The 23,323-nt window shown below is 43.2% G+C and overlaps 1 protein-coding gene across 11 annotated transcripts in view; it reads right to left on the bottom strand.

The window, feature by feature from the left end:
• The window catches only part of MYO1B (myosin IB), a 429,756-nt gene that overhangs the window by 38,767 nt on the left and 367,666 nt on the right, over positions 1-23,323 (bottom strand). For 8 of the 11 annotated variants that reach the window (XM_030208964.1, XM_030208968.1, XM_030208965.1 and 5 more), the window contains 2 exons: positions 20,458-20,544; positions 2,379-2,453 (listed from right to left, as the gene is read on the bottom strand). In XM_030208964.1, coding sequence (XP_030064824.1) covers positions 2,379-2,453; positions 20,458-20,544 — 162 coding nt within the window. The remainder of the gene's footprint in view (positions 1-2,378; positions 2,454-20,457; positions 20,545-23,323) is intronic. The other 3 variants (XM_030208970.1, XM_030208969.1, XM_030208967.1) reach the window with 1 other exon arrangement.

Consider the following 23,323-nt stretch of genomic DNA (forward strand, 5'->3'; position numbering starts at 1 on the left):
TACCCATTGCCCGTCCCTACTCTTTGAATAGTTGGTTCCTCATTCTGAAGGGATTTTTTTCTGTTCTTTTTTTTTTGTGTGTGCTGCATAGTTTGAGGTGGGCATTACACATGGGTGGTGTCTGGACAAAGCATTTCTTGGCAATCTAGGCGTGAGCATTTGCATCAGCTCTATGGCTGGTGCAAACAGTCACAGTTACTTAAAATATAGACATATATTTTCCCTGCTATGCTAGTATTCGAAACAGAAAGGTAAACACATACTTTTCTTCATAGAATAGGCTCTTATCAGGTGCACTGTTATAGCATTACCCCTTAACTGCTTAACACACTTTAGTAAACGGCCCCTAAATTAGAAGAAAGATAAGAATGCTATTCAGGACTTTGGAAAGGATCATAAATACAGAGATGCCCTTCACTTATTTTATTTAAACCATAAGGTGGAAAAGGATTTGTGTTGTTGAGAGATACCTGTATACTCTGGGACTATTTTGAAGGCCTGTACCTTCAACTTGCACTGATCTTCTACTAAAGTCTTAATGTCATATAGCTCAGTTACATTTAGAGGTAGTTTTCCTGGGTTTCGATTTAAACCATAGCATTATACAAAAATAGGGCAGAACCTCTGACAACCAATCACAAATCTGAGATTCCTCCTATCATGTTATTTTATAGGATCCCCCTTCAAATGGGGTGCTTCTCCCTAGGGGGATGGCCCCTCTTGAATAAAGGAATATGTGGTTGTTATTTCTAAAATAAAGGTAGCTAAATTGGAAGAACAGAATAAGAAATCAGAGAATTTGGGTGCCAGTGTTACCAAATTGGAAGTGCAGGCCGGAACACTACAAGGTACCAATATTGCCAGCATTAAAGACAGTGGGGTGGTAGTGAGCGTTCTTTGGACACCCCAGGCATTATCTTTGGATATTCAATGTCGGGCCATGTCCGAGCACCAGTATTGCATATCTGGTTTTATGCATCTAGTTGTCCCTTCTCTGGTTAAGTGACATATTCAACACTTAACTGAATAAGGGGGTCCTTTTAAGAAGCTGCGGCAAAAGGGGGCTGTGCTGGCATCAGCATGCGTTTTTGATGCGTGCTGAGGCCCCTTTTACCACAGAAGGTGGTGGTGGGTAAGGGCCTCCATGCTAACCCAGTGGTAACCAAGAAAAATATTGTGTATTGGAAATCTTCAGATATCAAACCTGCAAACAAAGGTTCGGCATACCGTACGCATTCTCTTTTATTTTAGACTTATCAATATATCTCAGCGCTTAGTTGTCATTACTCAGACAGGATGCCAGACTTTGATGCAGGCAATCTAGCCACATGGTCCGAGTCGAGTCATTGTAGAAGATAACTAATAATTAAAGTCAGCTGAACACCACTGGGGACTGTGTGGTTCTATTGGTCATTTGTACTGTTTCCTTCTGTGCGCTGTGGAGTTTGATTCTTCCCTGTTCCTATCTTTTAGGTGCATACATACCTGGTATTCCATAAAGGAATGTGGGTGTCTACATTCCTTTATAGAATACTAGTAAAAAAAGGCCCGTTTCTGACACAAATGAAACGGGCGCTAGCAAGGTTTTCCTCTGAGTGTGTATGTTTGAGAGAGTGTATGTGAGAGTGACTGTGTGTGTGAGAGAGAGTGAATGTGCGAGTGTGTGTGAGAGAGAGAGTGAGTCTCGGTGTGAGTGTGTCTGTGAGAGAGAGAGAGTGTGTGTGTGAGAATGAGAGTGTGTGCAAGTGCGTATGTGAGACACAGTGCGAGAGAGAGAGTGTGTGTTTCACACAGATACAGTGTGTGCGAGAGAGTGTGTGTGAGACACAGACTCTCTGTGAGACTGAGTGTATGAGACCAAGAGAGTGTGTGAGTGACCGTGTGACACATAGAGAGTGAATGTGATACAGTGTGAGACATAGAGTGTGTGAGAGTGAGAGTGAGAGAGAGAAAGACATTGACTGTGAGAGAGAGAGAGAGTGTGTGTGACAGAGATACCTCCCCCCCCCCCCCCCCCCACTATGGTGTCAGGCCCCCCTCTCTTCCTCTGGTGTCTGAGCGTTACTGTGCAGGACGCTGAGCTCTGGCTGTGCTTCAAAGAACTGACCAATCCTATTTAATAGAATGCACCTCCAACATTCTGAAGCCGAGAAACCTCGTGTGGTTGGTCACTTCTGCTTGTGACGAACCCAGAAGTACGTGATGTCAATTCAGGAGATGGATACAGAGAGCAGGAATGCCTCAGCCATGCAGTCAGCTTCAGAATGTTGGAGGTGCATTTTATTATATAGGATGGTTGCACTAATTAGGGTCTGATATAGAATTGCCCTCTATTACAGTGTGATAGAAGAAATAGCAACAGTCATATTTATACTTACAATTCTCTGAATTATAAATTCATATATTTTCCTTCCTGCGTTTGCACGGAAGAATTTCCTGTACTCTCTACGGACCTAAAAAATGCAATCAGATAAAGATAGTTAATAATTGTATCTAAAGAACGCATGCTGAAGTTGATTGTACACAATGCTGCAATACTGTGAAACCACTGCACTGTAGCTACATGCTCCTGATCAATGAAGTTGAATTTAAGTACATTTCAGGAAATAAATGGAAGAATGAAATAGGTTAACTGTGGCAAAAATACAAACATTTTTCTAAATATATTTTTCAAAAACGTATGCATCTATTATTATTAAAAGTACTGGTGGAATCACGTAATGAAAAATGTATTATTTTAATGAAACTAACGGCGTGCATAAAGAAAAAAATAGACTAGCGAAAAATAATTTCATAACAGAAAGAATGTCATGAAAACTAGACTAATGATTGTGAACACCATGGGGGTAATTTTATAACATTTTTTAATTTTTTTGGTGTGTAAAGTATGTTTTACACATTGAAACAAGTTTATATGCAGATATGAAAAAAATAGGTGCGCTGCAAGATTGCACCTCCTTTTACATAATCTGCACGTTGGACACAGCTGTGATATATGCGTGTATTTTTTTTTTTTTTAAATGAACGAGTACACAAAAGGAGTAATTTTAGAAAGCATTTTCATACAGGCAGTATGTTTTACTCATGAAAATTGCTCTTATAAAATTGCATGGCCAAATAGGCACCTAGAAGTATGGTATGGTTCTCAACCCAGGCCTCAGAACATACTCAGCCAATCAGATTTCAGAATATCCATAATGAATATACATGTACCTTTTAGTAACCACCATCTGCTTTTCTACTATTTCAATTAGCATTTATCTAAATTTTAACAGTTCACACTTTATATAGTAATCCTCATGTAAACATCATATACTAATTAACCTCACCATTCAATCATATCACTCTTACATACTTTCTAGCTTATACATTCACTTAGACTTCCTTTATGTTTTACATAAAAAATTTCTAGGATAAACAATTTCCAAGCTTGAGGTCTATATAGCTAACATTATTCCACTAACTACTTACTACTTAGGATTCAAAGTCCCGCACAGGTCTTTGGCATCAAAAATGCCTTTTCTCTTCTACAACAAAATGATGACTTTTCTTCAGCCACAACTGGCTACAATATAGATTGTCCCAACCTAACAAAATCCTTTATGCAACCTAAATTGCATCAGATGAGTTGAAGTTTCCCCTCATTTTTGTTAATCCCAATCTTTCAAACGAAAATCTTCGTGCGATCTCTGTGATATCCCAGCTGAGATGAAGTTTGCCCTTGAAAATTGTATGCTTTAAATCTCGACCTGGATATACTTTCCATTAGCTGTCATCCTGAGAAGACCGCTGCCACAGATCTGATATCATATTTCTTGTTTGAATATACATGAGATAAATTTGCCTGCACTACCTCCATTGTATGCAAACCTACCTCATCCACATTCATTGTGAGTATCCAGAAAACATGACTGGCTGGGTGTGACCTGGGTTGAGAACTCCTGACTTATACTCATGCAGTGTGTAGGCATTTCTGGAAATGTAGTTTGAGCAGAACAGGTGTGGAGCTGTGATATACACACATATTTCATAAAATATGTGAATACACACAGACCAGGCGCCTATACTGGCTCATAAAATAGGTGCCTTTTTAGGCATTTCACATAGGCTTCGTTACAAAATGACCCCCATAATGTGAATTTAACTTGGATTTAAATTAATCAAATTCTATGATTCTTGCAGAGACAAGACATTTCAGAATACTAAAGACATTATACTAGAAGTCTTACTCAAGCCTTCTGTGAATGATTTTTGAGTATTAGAAACATCCAGTATGCAAATCTGGCTTTACTCAAATACAATGAAGTAGGAAAATATTAATTAACATTAGGACAAATTGGTTTAAAAGAAGAAACAACATCTGTCTGCTGCCTCATTGAAACTTATATTTTGTCAATCTGATGATATCCTTTACTTGAATTCTTTAATTGATAAAATACAACTTTCAAAACCTCTCAATAGGCAACTAAGAAATAAAGGTCCGAGTGATGCCTTTTCACTGGACTAACTAGAGACATTTATTATTTATCCATACTTACACATCCCTTGCTTTGGTCTGATTAAGAGCTTTCAGGACTTGAAATCTATCTCAGATGTTTCAAAAACCATATTTATTGGCAACAAAAGAACATTGTGAGCAACCAGCATCAGCATCAAACAATATACAGAAACACAATCCCAACCTCACCCACTCAACCCAGCTCACTCCTATTCTAACAAAGATGCTGCTCTTTTATGCATTCAAGATCCAACTACGCACCACAGGCGTCAAAGTGTCCCAAACATGCAACCAAGTTTGGAGAAACCGATCGCCCTTGGATGAATAGAGATCAAGTATCCCTTTGCACTCCAAAGCACTTAGCATTATCATAGCAGATCTCCAGTGGGACAAAATAGGTGCCTCCAACAACAGCCAGAGGCACAAAATACTGAACGTCTCAAAAAAAAAAAAAAAAAGAAAAGCACGCCAATGAAAGACCTCAAACGATGAAAACATCAAATAATTGAGAAGACAAGGGGGACCAAATAGACTTCCAAAACTGACAGGTATTTTGGGTCAGACTGGTCCAACAGGCCTGAATTAGAGGACATGACCAGAACATATGACCAAGATGTGCATCTGTGGCCAAGCATTTAGGGCAGTGGTTGTCTGGTCGCAAAGTTGCTCGATATGTCCTGTGAGGGAAAATGTGCAAACGAATATTGGAATTCCCAGAGCATGGCATTTTCAGTGAGACTGAAGACCTAAGCTAGGCAAGACTTGATCTGCTAGGCCTTCACTCCCAAAGGTAGATCCATAGACCACTTCTGCGCCAGGAGAGCGAAGTCAAGTTCTGGTAGCTTCTCATACAGGTAACCATGATAATACATACAGGGATCGAGAGTTGAGCATCTAAACCAAACACGATATTGAAATGTTCCCACATCTCAGAGGTTAAGAAGGCCACAGGTAAAGTCCGAACATAGTGTTGCAATTATAAGTAGGCAAAGCATTCCTGAAGAGTTGAGGCCCCCAAATATAGTTCCTCAAAAGGCTTGAGATGGCCAGAGCCAGTTTGAACATGGTATAGACACTGTGTACCACCCGCTAACCACCGCCAGAAAGTGGATGATGTACCTCCTGCAGGGAAGGCCACATTTCCGATGAGGGGCAGCAAAGGGGACACCTTCCTGGACAAACCTGAAACTTACAGAGCCACTGCCATGCCTTGTGGAGAGGAAGAAAGAGTGGGGCAAATTATGGTGGTCACACCCTACCCATGGGTGCCTGGAGCCAGTAGCTAAAGTGGTGCAGTCGTAACAAATGTAGTTCTGTGCTGGTGCAGGAGAAAAAAGCGCATCCCCTGATCCATTCCATAAGATGGCGCATATAGCTGGCGATAGAAAATAATTTAACGTTTAAAAGGCCCAGGCCACCATGGGCACGGGTAGCATTAGGCGAGAAGTCGGGCAGGGCGCTTGTTTCCCCTGACAAAGAAAAGAAGCACGATCTTCAACAAAAATTGCTTGTCCTTGTACTGCAAAAATAGTGGCAAAATTTGGAAGATGTAGGTCCATTTGGGTACAAGGATCATTGTAAAGTGCCACCCTGTCCAGTAAGGAAACAGGAAGCACCCTCCAACTCTACATGACCCACTGTGTGGTTATTCTTAAGGGCCCAACATTCAGAGTGTACAGTTGGGATAGGTCAGGGGTAATGTAAATCCTAAAATATTTAAGTTTGTCCGAGGCCCACTGTAGGGGGAAATCACCTGTCCAAGTCTTTCTGATGGAGGATTGTATAGGAAGAACCATAGACTTTTGGAAATTCAAGCAAAACCCCGAGAAAACAACTGAATTAATCATGAACACTCAGGAGATGCAGCAGGGCAACCTGAGGGCGAGTAAGTGTAAGTAAAAGGTTGCCTGCAAAGGCAAGTGCCTTAACAGAAAGGCTGGGCAAAGCAATCCTTGTCACCTCAGGGTCACGGTGAATGGTAAGCAAAAGGGGTTCCAAATAAAACCCCTCAGAGAAAAATTACACTGGCTCCCACTAAAAGACCGAATTACATTCAAAATCTGCACCCTGGTTCATAAACTCATTCATGGAGAGGCCCCGATATATATGTCAGACCTTATAGATCTACCAGCAAGGAACACAAAAAGTTTTTCACGCACTTTCTTAAACCTCCATTACCCCAATTCTAGAGGACTGAAATACAAATCGGTTTATGCATCCAGCTTCTCCTACATCTGCACGCAACAATGGAATGCACTACCGAATACTATAAAAACAACATATGATCTGACAGCCTTCCGGATGCTACTAAAGACTAACCTGTTCAAAGAAACTTACAAAAAGAATCCTTCATAAAAGACTCAACATTAAAATTGTACCAGAACAACCCAACATTGAACTTTTTACTTTGACTACTTTAGCCACATTGTTATTATTGAATGTTATACTTTATCGTTGATATCATATACCTGATATGAATTATTTACTTATTTACTTCTAATTTACTTGATACTTTATGTACCTTAATTGTAATAATACTCTGTACTTCTCATTCCGTTAATGGCGATCGCCATTGCGGCATAATGTAAGCCACATTGAACCTGCAAAGAGATGGGAAAATGTGGGATACAAATGCAGCAAATAAATAAATAAAAATAATAATTTTAAAAAAAGGAGCAGAGAAAGGGGGCACCCCTGGTGTGTACCTCTTTGGACTGCAAAAGATATCGTGCAAGTCCCATTTACCAGCAGGGTAGCCATAGGAGAACGATACAAAGCTCGTGTGGCCCACAAAAATCACCTCTCCCAATCCCACATAACGAAGTTCCTGAAACAGGGAGGGCCAACTAACCTGGTCGAACGCCTTTTCAGCGTCGAGACTGACCATAAATAGAGGCTCTCCAGCAGCCCTGCTCTGCACAATGGAGATCAATACTTTGAGGACATTCAAGACTGAGTGGCAGCCCCATATGAAGCCCACCTGGTATTCACCCCTAAAGTGAGAATATGAGAGGCCAGTCTATCAATTAAGACTCTTTAACAAGGAAATGGGTTGTTAAGACTCTGGCCGGTCAGGTGATTTGCCTGGCTACGGAATTGAAGTGACTAAAGCCTCATTAGAATGAGGTGGGAACTCACCCTCAGCCACCATGGACTCATACAAAACTGTAAGAGGGCACAAATATAAGGGGCAATAGAGAAGCCATCTGGGCCAGGGGCAGTGTTCTGGGTCGAGATTTTTATTACTTTCTGAACCTATAAAGCGCGAAGGGGTGCCTAAGCTGCACCCACATCTCAGGGGGCAGTCAAGGGAGGCCAGAGTCTTCCAGGTAATTGGGCAGAGGGGCCTGGATTATTAGGAGTGGCAAAATACATGTGGGAAAAATAGTCATAAAAGACCCACACAATGGCTTCTGGCTGATGTACTCGAGAGCCACCCTGAGCTAAAATAGTGGGTATAAATTTGTTGGTGGTCCAATCCTTGGTCAAGTGAACTAAAAGTTTACTCACCTTATTCCCAAAATGATGAAATTGGTGTTGTCGGAAATATAAGCACTTTTTAGCCTTCTCATGGATCAGGGAGTTCAAAGCAGCTAAGGATGCCATCATGGCGTCTCTCTTCGCTGTGGAAGGATCTAACCGTATAATCACGCTCCAGTCGGATAATGCCCTGGGCAAGTCTCTTGGATCAGGAACACACAAAAGTAATCAGATTACCCTGGAGGACTGACTTGGAGGCCTTCCAGAATAGAATAGGGGAATCACCATGAGTGGAGTTCAATTCAGAGTAGTGAGCCCATTTCTGCAACAAATAGTTTTGAAATTCCTTGTCCTGCGCCAAGTACTAGGTGGAATGCCAGAAACCTACCAGAGCCCCCCCTCTCTGACCCATCCATGTCCACCCACAATAGTGTGTGGTTGGAGACCTCCATGGTCCTATGTCTATGTTGAGGACCTGAGGAAACAATAAGTGGGAGATCAGGATATAATCAATCCTGGACCAAGAGTGGTGTACCCAAGAATAATGTGTGCAATCCCGTGTGGTCGGATTGAGTGCACAACAAGGGTCTATAAGGTTAAGGGTCTTGCAGAGAGAAGGTAGCCCCCTAGCCCCCCTCAGTGCGAATGGAGTTCCCATGGAGGTTCTGTCCAAAGTGGGGTCAAGAACTTGGTGAAAATCTCCCATCCAAGCCACAATCCTAACTGCTCCAACTGTGCAAAAAATTGTGGTTCATAAGCATTGGGGCCATACACAGCACAGAGTTAAAAAGCCTACTCCGAATAATTAAGGTGGACTACTACATAGTGACCAGCACCATCCCTGGCAACTTGCTTAGATTGACAGGGCAGATGCTTTTTTTAAAATCAAAATCGCTTCACCCTCAAGCTTACCCCCCTGAGGAGGAATAATAACATTCATCCACCTATTGCTGTTTCAGTTTCACATGTTCTACATCAGTAAGTTGTAGAACATGCCAAACTGAAACAGCAATGGGTGGATGAAGGCATGCAATAGACGCCTTATGATGCTTTAGCACCAACAATATTTTAGAGCGTTTGACCAGGAAGACTATCCCAGACACATTCCATGTGATGAGGCAGGGCACAACTCTACTAGCCAGGACCACAGCAGAGGAGACATGAAAAGCTATGCATCCACTCATGCAGGTCCCCTTGAGTGCCCAGCCCCACCCCAGGGACAACCATCTCGACCACCAAACAGCACATATAAACAAACAGCCAGACCCATCATCCCATACAAACATTAGAATAGGAAGCACAAACCAACCCCCCCATACCCCACCCACTCCCAACCCCTAAACCCACCCTCCCTCCTCCAGTTCCCTGTCCTTCCCAGTTGCATCAAGAACGTGCCTTGTCCCCTCAAAGGAAGGGAAGACAGTTAGTCACATACATGCTATTGGGAGCCCCCCTCCCAACATAGGAAAGCCAAGAGATACTTAAACGAACCTCCTCTACTCCATACACACAGCAAACAAACAACAAATACACCTCAATCATATTACAAGATTTATTGGCAGTTAAAACACAGAGCCCAGTAGGTCCAGCAAAGGAAGTCAGAAATGGGCCAGGGACCACGGGTATACCCCACCGTGGAAAAAGAAAGTCACTGCCCCCATGGTGAACCTTGAACGCTGCAGGATATTGCAAAATAAATTTTAGTTTCTTCTTCACCAAGGAGGCACACACAGCCAAAAAAGCATGCTGTTTCGCCGATAGCATATGCGAATAATCTTGAAAAATTCAGATAGGTTTACCTTCAAATGTGATCTCTTCCTTGTGATTTTTGTACATGCGAAGAACATTGGTTTTATGAGCATAACGATGAAACTTAGCAAGAACCACGCAGGGCCTCGCATTGCCAGCACACACTGGCCCCACGCAGTGAACCTGCTCCAAGTGAATAGGCGCCCCATCACAAGTCTGAGGAAAATGTGCTAAGAGCCACATTTCCAGAGTGGATAAAAGAGAGGACTCAGGAAGCAATTCAGGGAACCCCACAAAATGGAGGTTGTCTCTTCAAGTGCGGTTCTCCAAATCGTCAATCTTCAGTTGCTGGGAGTTGACCAGGGCCTCCAGTAGCATCAAATCCACAGTGTGGGCCTGAACTGTGTCCTCCAAGTTGGACACTTGGCATTCCAGCTCTCCAGTGTGGCAAGTCAACTCCGAAGTAAGTTGCTGAATGCCTGCAAGCTAGTCAGATAGTGGGTCCAACACCTTCACCAATGCCTCAGTAAGTTGAGGAACTAAAGAAGCTGATTCTCGAGGTGGTGAGGTGAGAAGCGAGACCGCCATCTTGTCCTCAATCACAGTTCCTTTCCTTATGCAGGAGCCTGGAGGCCATCAGCTGCATGGAGCGGGTAAGATAACCATCCATTTCAATAAGAGTGCAGAATGCTGCCAGAAGAAGCCAAAGTTCTGTGCACAAGGGGACCGATTGAGGGAGGCTCCCGAGCAGCTCACCAACTTTGCGTATGATGCTGCTCACAGCATCACATGATTCCATCTATCTCAGATGTATTGTTGGTCCATTAAATAGGTTTTCACCTATGTTCTCTTAGGCTTCTGTGGTTGGTGTTCTTGCAGCTGTCCAGGTGGTGCCATGTCTGACTTTGCTTGAGCAGCATGAGGGCCATGGGCATGTCACCAAGCAATGCACATATCTTATATAATACTATCAGTTCCATGTGTTGCATGGGGCACTTATGCATGCCAACTTACACCAGCTATTGATCCGTTGTAAGTGGGCGCACCTATATTTCAGTGCGCCAACATGGCTTTCTACTAGTATTCTATATGGCTTATGAAGTTGTTATAGAACTGGCACCCATTGTGGTGCCAACAGCTTAAAAGTATCTGGAATGTGGCTCTTATTTACAACAGGCTCCCTGATTGGCAGAGTCTTTTGTAAATTGCTGAGGGAACTGTGAACATTCCAACATACCGTGTTTCCCCGAAAATAAGACACTGTCTTATATTAATTTTTGCCCCCCAAAATGCGCTAGGTCTTATTTTCAGGGGCTGTCTTATTTTTCGGGGAAACATCGGGGTTGGATCGGGGTTGGCCCGCCCGCCCTCCGTCGCTCCCGGAACTAACCTTAAACGCCTCCTTTCACCTTCGCAGCAAGCAGCAGCAGGGCAGGCCACTCCTTCCTTCCGTGTCCTGCCCTCGCCTGATGTAACATCCGCGAGGGCGGGGCACGGAACGAAAGAGAGGTCTGCCCTGCTGCTGCTTGCTGCGAAGGTGAAAGGAGGCGTTTAAGGTTAGTTCCGGGAGCAACGGTGGGTGGAGGGGGGGACCGGTGACCTCGGGTGGGGGGGGGGGCGGCCCGGGGGCTGCCTTTTCCTGCTCTCTGCGGCCCTGCTTTCAAACAAAAAATTTCCTAGGTCTTACTTTTGGGGGAGGCCTTATATCTACCAATTCAGAAAAACCTCTATTAGGTCTTATTTTCGGGGGATGTCTTACTTTCGGGGAAACAGGGTAGGTGTCCTATGCAACGTCCTATGCAAAATGGGGCTTGAAGTGGAAAATGGAGCTACACTACCTATACCAAGCCAGGGGACAGCAGAGAATTTATAATACTGCTCAGGCTTTGCTGAAAGGTTACTGTTTTTCCTGGTAATCAGCAAACAACCAGCATCTCCAAGAAGATGTCAGCAGAAACTGATTAATAACCCCTGCATGCCACCAAAGACACATACAACCGTAAGACAAAGAAAGGAACTCCTTTGTGGAACAAAATGGCAAATTGTCTGCCCAAGATTTCACTGGTTCTCCTTGTAAACATGACCATGGATTAGAGGTCTATTACATACAGTAAGTGAACAAAGACAATAGCGATTTTAGAGCCACCATTGTTAAAATACAAAGGAATTAGTATACAAGTTCTGTACAAGTTTCCTACTTTAAAACTTGTTATCTTTTATCATCTCTCAGTATTAGGATCAGTATAATGGAAATAAGAAGACAAGCTTCTAGATGCCTCAATATTTTTGTCTGAAAATCAGCAAAGAGCTTATTCTTTGGTTCCAGTGCCAGCATTAAAAAGCAAAGTGAAAGCAGCACAATTAGTTATGGCTCCCTGATATATCTCATGTACTCAAAAATAAAATACATGAAACACATTTGCAAGGTGAATAAAGCCAGGCATCTGACAAACAGTTTTCAGTGGCCAGGTCTAGTCGGGAAGCAAGTTGCATACTGTCTGTCTCTTTAAGGAATTATTACACATACAGATGAGATTGCCATGGAACTGGACAACACTTCTATATCGCAAAGCAAGCACTATACCAGATAACTGGGTGAAGGGAGTAAAGCATAGCTAGAATTCTTTACCACCCTACTTCAGTCACCGTGCCAATGTTATCATTTCACTTTTTCACAAACTCTAAATGTTCACATTCATCATTCGCCTCAAGCTGGACTGATGATAAGAGAACTAATGTGGCCTGAGAACACACCTTTCTCATGTTCAACAGTGCGCACATACACTCTACATGCCATAAAAATGAGACATTTACAGTCCATAGATGAGGCTGCTGTATGACTTCCAGCACATATTTGTCTAGAATATTCCATTAAACTTTAAATTTTGCCCATAGATACTGTTCAATAAAACAGCTTTTAAATCTCAGTTTATATCATCTTTGCTAATGATCTCATGAAGTCATCAGCAAGGCAAACAAAACTTTCAACTGAATAACTTTATGACACCAGGTACAGAGGGTAAACAATATTATTCTTATTATGAAACCTCAGGGATGTGCATTCATTACTGCACATCCAGAAGGTAGTATACTAAACTGATATGCACTATCCTACAAATTAATGTGATTCAATATAATTTAGCATGTGTTAAAAGTTCTCATGTGCATTAAAATGCTATATTAAAACAAATGTGTGATATGAAATGAAAAAAGTCTGAAAATCAAGAAAAAAGCCCCAACAAATTGAAAATGAACTGAACTTTTTTGCCCTGTGCACATCCCGAGAAAACTTAAAAGACAACTAACTACAAATGGCATTGCATAAAAACATAAGAATAGCCATACTGAGTCAGACCAATGGTCCATCTAGCCCAGTATTCTGCTTCCAACAGCTGCCAATCCAGGTCACAAGTACCTGACAGAAATCCAAATAGTAGCAGCATTCCATGCTACCAATCCCAGGGTAAGCAGTGGCTTCCCCCCATGTCTATCTCAATAGCAGACCATGGACTTTTCCTCCAGGAACTTGTACAAGCTTTTTAAAACCCAAACACGCTGTTATTACCATCTCCTCTGGCAACGAGTTCCAGAGCGTAACTATTCTTTGAGTGAAAAACTACTTCCTCCTATTTGTTTTACAAGTATTTCTTTGTTATTTATTTATTTATAGTACATTTCTACCCCACATTTTCCCACACACGCAGGCACAATGTGGCTTACATAGGAGAATTAAAAATGACAATGCAATAAGAGAAAATGGTAAGAGACAAGAATAAGCAAGGAAGGGGAAGGGAGCAGAACAGATGCAGGGGTAAGAAAGTGGGACTATTGATCGGTAAGAGAGTGGGGGGAGTAGACCAGTCCAAATAGGTTCATTGAGTGTCCCATAGTCTTTGTACTTTCTAAGACAGTGAAAAAAATTGATTCACTTTTACGCGTTCCACACCATTCAAGATTTCAATCATGTCCCCTCTCAGCTGTCTCTTTTTCAAGATGAAGAGCCCTAACTTTGCTAGCCTTCGTCATATGAGGAGTTCTATCATTTTGGTCACTCTTCTTGGAACCTTCTCTAATCTATATATATAAAACTCACCCTCAACGTTCTGAAGACAGTGATGTCAGTGAAGCCAAGCCCAGACTTCCCTCAAAAAGGTTCGAAGGTTCATGGTGGTGAAGCCACCAAAATCGCTCCGGGCCCCGCCCTCGAGGGCAGAGCAATGGCAGAACAACGAAGGGGTTGGCAGGGATGCGGGGCTGGGTGGGAAATCGCTACGGGCCCCGCCCTCGAGGGCGGAGCAAGGGCAGAACAACGAAGGGGTTGGCAGGGAGGGAGGGAGGCAGGGGGTGGGAAATCGCTACAGGCCCCGCCCTCACGTCAAACGTCATGACGTTGAGGGCGGAGCAATGCCACAACAACAAAGGGGTTGGCGGGGGGGGGGGGGGGTGTTGCAGACGAAAACCTTGCTAGCGCCCGTTTCATTTGCTCAGAAACGGGCCTCTTTTACTAGTTACTCTATATCTTTTTTGAGATACAGTGACCAGAACTGAACACAATACTCAAGGTGAGGTCACACCATTGAGTGATACAGAGACATTAGCATATTCTTGGTCTTATTTTCCAAGTGAACTAGTATGAAGCAAAACACTAAAGATCTCAGGGTCCCAAAAAGTGTGGCCGAGAGGAGGGAAAACATATTCCACACAGAAACTACTATCAACAGAACACCTCACCTCAAGCACATATACACAGAACATGGATATTACATGGCCTTTAAACACCAATATCTACCAGATGTCAAATCTGAAAAAGTGCCACTTGCTGCTACGACCTGGTAAGGAGTGCAGTTCAGATAAAATTAATGCTACAGAAAGCAAATCTACCTGATGGATTTGGGTCATTCAGGGGCAGGCTGAGCCAGTCCTGGTTTTACCTTCATTGCATGCAGTGGGAGTAAAACCAATCCATTTCAGATTGCCATGATGGACCTGGAGCTGTCTGGTAGCGCATAAGCTTTTCAGAATGAAAGTATAGAAGCAGCTACAGCTGAAAGCAAGCACATTTTCAAGGCTGCAGGGTTGCTTAGTCTAAACACAACTGACCAAACTTTCTAGAGGAACAACTCATGTTTGTGGCCTAGTATGTGTACCTTAAAAAAATTATCTATCTCAAGAAAGATATAGTAGAATTGGAAAAGGTGCAGCGAAGGGCGACTAAAATGATAGCGGGGATGGGACGACTTCCCTATGAAGAAAGACTAAGAAGGCTAGGGCTTTTCAGCTTGGAGAAGAGACGGCTGAGGGGAGACATGAGAGGTATATAAAATAATGAGTGGAGTGGAACAGGTGAATGTGAAGCGTCTGTTCATGCTTTCCAAAAATACTAGGACTAGGGGGCATGCGATGAAACTACAGTGTAGTAAATTTAAAACAAATCGGAGAAAATGTTTCTTCACCCAACGCATAATTAAACTCTGGAATTCGTTGCTGGAGAACGTGGTAAAGGCGGTTAGCTTAGCAGAGTTTAAAAAGGGGTTAGACAGTTTCCTAAAGGACAAGCCCATAAACCACTACTAAATGGACTTGGGAAAAATCCACAATTCCAGGAATAACATGTATAGAATGTTTGTACGTTTGGGAAGCTCGCCAGGTGCCCTTGGCCTGGATTGGCCGCTGTCAAGGACAGGATGCTGGGCTCGATGGACCCTTGGTCTTTTCCCAGTGTGTTATTACTTATGTATTTTGTATAATTATAGTACAGCAAGAGGCCCTCACTGGATGCCCACCGGAAGGGTGGAAGGCCAGATTTTAGGACTCAGGCTGTAAAAATACCAGCTACGTTTAAAAATCTATGACTAGCTGCGCAAGCACGTGCTTTTCCTGCAAGTTAATGTGTGTCCCAGCTTGGGATCCATCCACTGGAATAGTGGTGGGTCAATTTGCATACCTTAAACAGCTTAATCTGCTAAAAGGCACTGACTAGGCCTAAAAATCTGATGATGGCCTTGCTGCTGAGCACCTGCACAAGCAGGGCTGCTTGATAAGCCTTATTAGAATTTAGTGTGACATTCAAAAGCAGTGCAAAAGCCAAGATCAAGGAATTGATGGCTAAAATCCTAAAAAGTTTGGTTCATAAGATGGAGTCTGTCCTTATAGGATGGCACCCAGATTACAAGATGATATGAGACTGATTTGTGCATATTGGGATATCTTCATATGAGGAGTTGTTGACAAAAAAGGAAATTACACAATAATTTGCAATAGCAAAACGGAAAGGAAAGGTGGGCATCTGATCTGCGGTTAAGCAAGATTCCGGTATGAAGCAAGATTAGAAAAAAAATCCCTCTCCATAGACTTGTATGGGGACCAAATTGTATAAAGGAGGGTGCACCAGAGCCCTCGTTGGAACATTTTTCCCCAACGCATCTGAGGGAGCAGGGCTCTGGCCGGTTGAACCCAGAATCTGTCTGCTGAATGTACCTGATTAAAGCCTGATTTGGGTAAGATTAAAAAGACTATTTCTTTAACTAAACTATTTCTGTCTTTGTGTCAATTTATTCTCTATCTTTCACCTGTTTTGCAAACTAACACACACCCCCTCACAAGTAAGATTTCTCACTGAAACAGTTTTATAGACTTTTCATAGATTTTATGTGGGAACACAAATGGCCAAAGGTTCACTTAGATCCAAATAGACAGAAAGCTGTGGTCATGGGAATTAGATTTGAACTGCGCCTTCTGATGCCTCCCCAGCGCCGATACCCATGGGAAGGGGTGTCATTGAAATTCAGGGAGGCGGTCCACAAAATCTTGAAAGAACAAGCCCTCTGTACACCTCCGTGTGGAAGGATCCCACGGGGATCTAGAGAGGGTTAGATTAAAAACAACTTATATAGCATTTTAAGGAAGTGTAGTAAAGTAGACATACAGCCAATGTGAGCCAGAGTAGCTGTATCTGGAAAGTGGCTGGCTTTTAACCTGTAGAGCACCAGTTCAAGCAGTACTTCTCTGTGGTTTTTTTTTCTTTTTCCCTTACCATTGAACTGATTTTTCCTCACCTATGTTTTCCAGAATGTCCCAGAAGACCCCAACAGGCTTATTTTCGAAAGAGAAGAACGCCTACCTTTCGACACAAATCGCAAGATGGGTGTCCTCACAGGGTCTCCCAAATTGGCATAATCGAAAGCCGATTTTGGGCGTCCTCAATTGCGTTCCGTCGCGGGGACGACCAAAGTTCATGGGGGCATGTCGGAGGCATAGCGAAGGCGAGACTGGGACGTGCCTAACACATGGGCATCCTCGACCGATAATGGAAAAAAGAAGGGCATCCCTGACAAACACTTGGACGACTTTACCTGGTCCTTTTTTTCTTACGACCAAGCCACAAAAATGTGCCCTAAATGACCAGATTACCACCGGAGGGAATCGGGGATGACTTCCCCTTACTCCCCCATTGGTCACTAACCCTCTCCCACCCTAAAATAAAAAATAAAAAAAATATTTTTTCCAGCCTATATGCCAGCCTCAAATATCATACCCAGCTCCATCACAGCAGTATGCAGGTCCCTGGAGCAGTTTTAGTGGGTGCAGTGCACTTCAGGCAGGCGGACCCAGGCCCATCCCCCCCTACCTGTTACATTTGTGGTGGTAAATTGGAGCCCTTCAAAACCCACCAGAAACCCACTGTACCCACACGTAGGTGCCCCCTTCACCTCTATGAACTCAGAAGGCGAGGCAGGCCCAACAGGAGAAACTTTCTAGGCCCTCCTAGTTTGGGCCATCGACTGGCATTGGAAGCATCGGTTCCCATGGCTGCTGGAGCTGCACTGGACCCCGGAAGTGCACTGGCACTGAGGAGGACTCCACCTGCCTCGACATCGGGTGCTGGTAGTGGGCCCCTGGACTGGTCTGCATCATACTAAACAGCGAGGACATGTATGGATTCAACATCGTCCTTGTCATCACCAAAGGACTGTGATGTCGATGAAGGTCAAGAAGCATCGGCATCAGTCCTCGCCAAGACATGATGCTGGGAGTTCCATAGCATTGGCATTGCCAGCACCTGAGAAGCGTAAGCACCAGTGGAAGCGCTGCCCCTCTGCGATAGCGGTATCACCATGCTTCGCTCCCTGCACCAGGACCCCGCTTCCAATTCAACACCAGCAGATTTTTAGGCTGCCTCCAAACCAGCACAGTCTCAGCCTTTTCCAATGCCTGCCCTTGAGACGCATTCCAAGACATGATGAAAGAACAGTTGGCATGCCTCCTTGCAGGGTGTGGTGAAGAAGCATTGAGGGCATTTGCGCCAGACATGGAGCTGCTTCAGCTCATCTTGGAGGCTTATGCCCTGCTTGTCAGGCAGTCATCGACGCCAGTGCCTTGCCGGGCGTTGGCCCAAACCAATGCAGTGACCTGCTCTGTATCAGGGGAGGAAGCTGCCCTGCAGTTTCAGGGACAATCTGCACCTTAGGGACCACCATCAATGCCTGGACCTCCTTCCAGTAGACTGAGGCAGGCAGACTATATTAACGAGTCTCATATGGACTGATCCTGGGCTTCTATTGAGGAACCTGAGAACTTCTTGGAGGAGAGGTGTTTAGGCATACTCTTAAATCCCTCCCCTCCACAGGAGAGAAGAAAGTCACCTCCAGAGTAGCTCTCCTGCTTTGGCTTTCTCAGGGAAATGGCAGCTGCAATCCCTCTAACAGAGAAGAATCTGCTGAAACTCAAACAGGTCTGGGGGACCATGATCTTCAGTGCGCCTTACTGGCCAAGACAGATCTGTTTCCTTCTTCTTCTGGACTTTCCCTCTAAAGAACAGAGGAGACTGAACTATTTTCCAACTCTCATCACACAGAAAGAGGGGTCTCTTCTGCATCCCAACTCCAGTCCCTAGCCCTCACAGCTTGGATGTTGAGAGCATAGAATTTGATCCCTACAACTGCCTGAGGGTGTTTCCAAGTTCCTGCTGGTTTCCAAGAAAGATTCCACTATAAGATATTATACTTTCAAATGGAAGAGGTTTGCCATCTGGTGTGAGGGAAAGGCCCTAGACCCTCTTTCTTGCCCTACACAAAACCTGCTTGAATGTCTCCTGCATCTTTCTGAGTCTGGTTTGAAGATCAACTCTATAAGGCTTCAACCGTGGAGAGGGTAAGCCCATTTCTGTACAGACTCTAGTTGTTTACTTCATGAGATGTTTGTTATTGACAAAGCCCCCCATCAAATCTCCTATGCAGTGCCCTAAGTTAAAGAAGCCCAAGGAACTGGGTGGAGTGAATTGTCCTCAGTTCTATGCCTACATTGTGTGACAAGGAATGTACTGGTTGCTCCTGAAATCAATTTATTGCCATCATGGCTGCAGCTGGAGCAGAATTCGGTACATTCCTTGGGTTTACACCATCTTGTTGGTGCTCATTTGTCTGCAACTTTGAGAAGTAACTGTATAATACAATGTACTCTGACATTTTTGCAATGGGTAAATGGCAAGCTCCCCACATCATCTAAATGCTCTCTGTCCTGGCCATTGTGGTGTAACCTCTCCCTGCAGATAGATGGCGTATCTGTACTCTGGGACATATGGACTAGCAGGGAAATTTTCACACTTAGGGATGTTATATGTGCTGGCAAACTTCGAATGTTTCAAGATTTACAAGCAAAATTTGGATTGCCATTTCTCACAATGCTTCAAATGGCTTCAACTGCGCCGTGTGATTAAACAGTGGAATCCACGTCTGGGAGAGTTAACATGATCAACTTAGTTTACCACCATTATATTCCATGATAAGTCAACTCACTGGGCTATGAGACATCTGCATGGTACAAAGTTTTCAAATCCCTGCAAAAAGAAAAACCACTACTGGGTCTGTGTTCAATCTGGGGTAAAGAGGTTCAAGTAGAACTCATGGAATCCTCCTGGTGATACGTTTGGTCAAAGCGCGCCAGATATGTGGCTTCAGCATCTATGAAGCAATTGTTATTCTTTGCCACTCACTGTGTACTATGGATGCCTGTGAAGCTTCACAAGTTGGATGCACAGACTTCAAATAAATGCTGGCACTGTGTGCTGGTGGTTGGCACACTGGATCATCTACTGTTCCATTGTCCGGTAGAATACTCTTTCCGGCAAAGTATATTTTCAGCTGAAAATTCTCCTAAATAATTTAGGAACCTAAATCTTTAGACCCTACATTCACGCCTGCTATTCATTTGCTTAATTTATTTACTAAACTTTATTCCCATTGTGTTTCTGGGAAGAAAATGTTTAGTCAAGAGGGCCAAAAATCATGTGAACAAAGATGCCTAATGCTGAAAGCCAGTGCTAAGTACCTAACCTTTTCTCCCACTCCACCCTGTAGGCCACAGCCACTCATTTTTCAGTCTCCTATATTCAGTCCTAGTCAATTTTCAAAGAAGCTAATTTAGATGCCTTACTCTTAAAGTTAGGAGCCTAAATCCTTTGAAAATTGACCCCTAAAAGCTATAAACGTATAAACTGGAAACAATATAGCAGCACCTTATACAAAATCAAAATGTCTCATTTTAGTAAAGCAATTCTTACATGGATAAAAACACTAATATAGGAAGGGTTTGCTTATAAAAAGTTCCATGACAAAATCATCTGTTTTCTGAAAGGCACAAGGAAGATTTTGAAATCTACACAATCAATAGGTGACTTAATTTTAGTAGACACGCTAGTGATTTTTTACATATAAGAGGGGATAAGAAAGTACCTTCAGTCCAAGCCAGTAAGCCCAAATAACTGCAACTGCATGCTTACGCCTAGCCTCTTCCTTCAAGCGTTTCAATTCCCTTCGAGCCTACAATGTTAGATAGTGAATGAACAGACAGCGCGTTGCAGACAGCACAATGACCAGAAAAAAAGGATTCTCCCAAATAGAACTGCTGCTTTATGAACAAGAATAAAAGGAGGAGGAAAGAACAGTGGAACCCTATGTTTTTGCAACGCTAAGTCATCATAAACATTTCACAGTCCAAGTCCCCAGGCTTCCTCACAAAGAAAGATCAGATCTAGTGAAGCCTGGTAAATGGCCCTTGAGTAATGGGTATGAAACAGTATTGTGTTACCAATGCTAAATCTTTAAAGAACGCTGCTCTGTTTTACAAGTTTGCTTGCTTAATACTCCATGGCAAGAAACACATCTATGACAATCAAGAAATACCAGATCTTGTCCAGGTTCACACTCTGCCAAAAAATCTAGTGTACAACTAGTTTCTGTAATGCTTTAATTTATGGTGATCTTCTATGCACTGCAATATTCATTCTGTATATAAAAGCAAAACAATTAAGCATAAAATGTCAAGAGACAAGGTCTTGTTTACTGGTTTACTAACAATGGGGCCGAAGCAGAAAGCCATGTGGTAGAGCCAGCTCAGTGTGCGGCTTCTGCTGTGAAATTAGCCAGGGAAAAATACTGTGGTTACTGCCACATAATAAATGTGGTAATAATCCAAAGCTCATTGCGAATATGTTCCCTTTTCTTCTCAGTACATAAGCAGTGATTGGCTCACACGCCGATAGGAAGGGGGACATTAAAAAAAAATCAGAGGTCTGCATTGTCTCTGTTTAGTGGCCCCCCCCATCACTGACTTGACCCAACACTCCTACAACTCCTCTTAACAAGTTAGGTGACCCTCTTCCAGCCAAGGTAGTCTACTGGGCCCCAACCCCCCACACCAACCCTGACATTTTTTAGAAAGAGCACCCCTGGTAGTCTAGTGTATGCCTGTTCCTCCCTGAATTCCCCCCCCCCACCCCCACAGACCTACTCCATGCACCTCAGACTGGACAGGCAGGAACAATACCCACTCGCTCCTGTCTCAGGTGTCATGATCCAAAATACCAGTGCCTGATCCCTAGTGATGAGCTGTGATGCACTGCTAGGGGTCAAGTCTACCAAATAAAGCATTGTACAGTATTGATTGCAATGTCTTATTTGGTAGACCCCTACTAAATGCACTGCTAGGGGTCAGGAGCCACCATTTTTGATCATGGCAGTGTTGGAGGCAGAAGCAAGGGGGCATTGCTTCTGCCTGTCCAGTCTTTGAAATATGTGGGGCAGATATGGGATTCAAGGAGGGGAAGGGGAATACTAGACTACAGGGGATTTTTTTTTTTTTTTTGGGGGGGGGGGGGGGGGTCAACTATCTTGTTAGGTTGGGTCATGTGTGGGAAAGGACCATGTAGAAAGGTCCCCTTCTTGTATGTCACTTCTGACCTGGCGGTATTTTTTTGGCATTGTGTTTACACAGTAGACATCATCACACAGATCCAAACTTCTTTACTTCGCTGTGGATTACAAAAAAGCCTCTTTACCAAACATTTTAATATATTGTGCACTGATGTCTACCGAGTGAGTTAACATCAACACTGGAATGTAGACTGCTTGTTAAACGTTACCTTCTGCCCGAGGTAGCTTTCTGCATCGGCCTCAGTGTAAATTATTCTTGGTGTTTGAATAAAGGATTCTACAGTACATGCATATGGTTTCCTATTGTCTTCATAATCCAAAGAGAAACACAAACAGAAAACTCCTTTCAGCAGCTGTTGATAACCCTTCGCAATACCTAACTGTTTACTTTGTGCTTTAACATTATGTTAACAACCTTACAAAAAAGACATTTCTTTTTTCATCAAATTCTTTTATTTACTCTGAATGTCATACTGGTACAGTGTCCTGGTCCTGTAAAATGCTGACCAACAGTGAGAATCCTGAAAGGTAACTTTAAAACCATACAAGAACGTAAGACCTTTGAAGTCAGAATGATTGAATATTTTAACACCCAACAGAAAGGACTTAACAAGGATCTGGGGTTCCTAGCCCATTATAAACCATAAAGCTGAATTTCTCTGTTGATCACCCCACCCCTCACCTATCCACACCCATCCTGTTAGAATATCAATGCATACCTCCTACCCACCCACGCTGTCAGACTGTCATAGTAATGCTTGAATTCTTTCACTTATATTTACTGTCAGCTAGCACATTTGCTTATTTCCGATCTGATGAAGGGCAACCTTCGAAAGCTAATCAAGAAATGTATTAAGTTATGTCCAATAAAAAAGGTATCATCTTATTTTCTTTTCCATGTTTTATTTTGTTTGATTTCTATTGATAACCTTAAGAGTGGACTAACACGGCTACCACACTCCTCTACTTAAGATGGGTTCCTGAGAAATAGATGATATACGGTCAGGAAGGATAACTGCTCATCCCCCTTTTGGGTCCCTCTATGTGGAGTGCCTCAGGCTTCACCTATTTCCCATTTGCTGTAAAATGCTTTTTTGACCTCATTGAGTACAGTTATGCTGGAGCTAGGTGAGTGGATGTTTTCATATGCAGATGTTAATTTTCTGTGGTTCTCTATAAATGAGGACTTTAATTTGTTAATGGGAAAGCTCACATCTGCTATTGATAAAATTAAATGCTGGTTTGAGCAATATAATTTAAAATTCAATGCTGAAAAAAAACTAAGCTACTTTGGTTTGCTGTTAATCAGGGTTCTATACCGGATCATATTATATTGCTGGATGGGTCATGTCTTTCAGTGGATAAGAAGTCCAGGGTCCTGGGGGTG

This window comes from Microcaecilia unicolor, chromosome 7 (genome assembly GCF_901765095.1).
Source record: "Microcaecilia unicolor chromosome 7, aMicUni1.1, whole genome shotgun sequence".
NCBI classification, from domain to species: domain Eukaryota; kingdom Metazoa; phylum Chordata; class Amphibia; order Gymnophiona; family Siphonopidae; genus Microcaecilia; species Microcaecilia unicolor.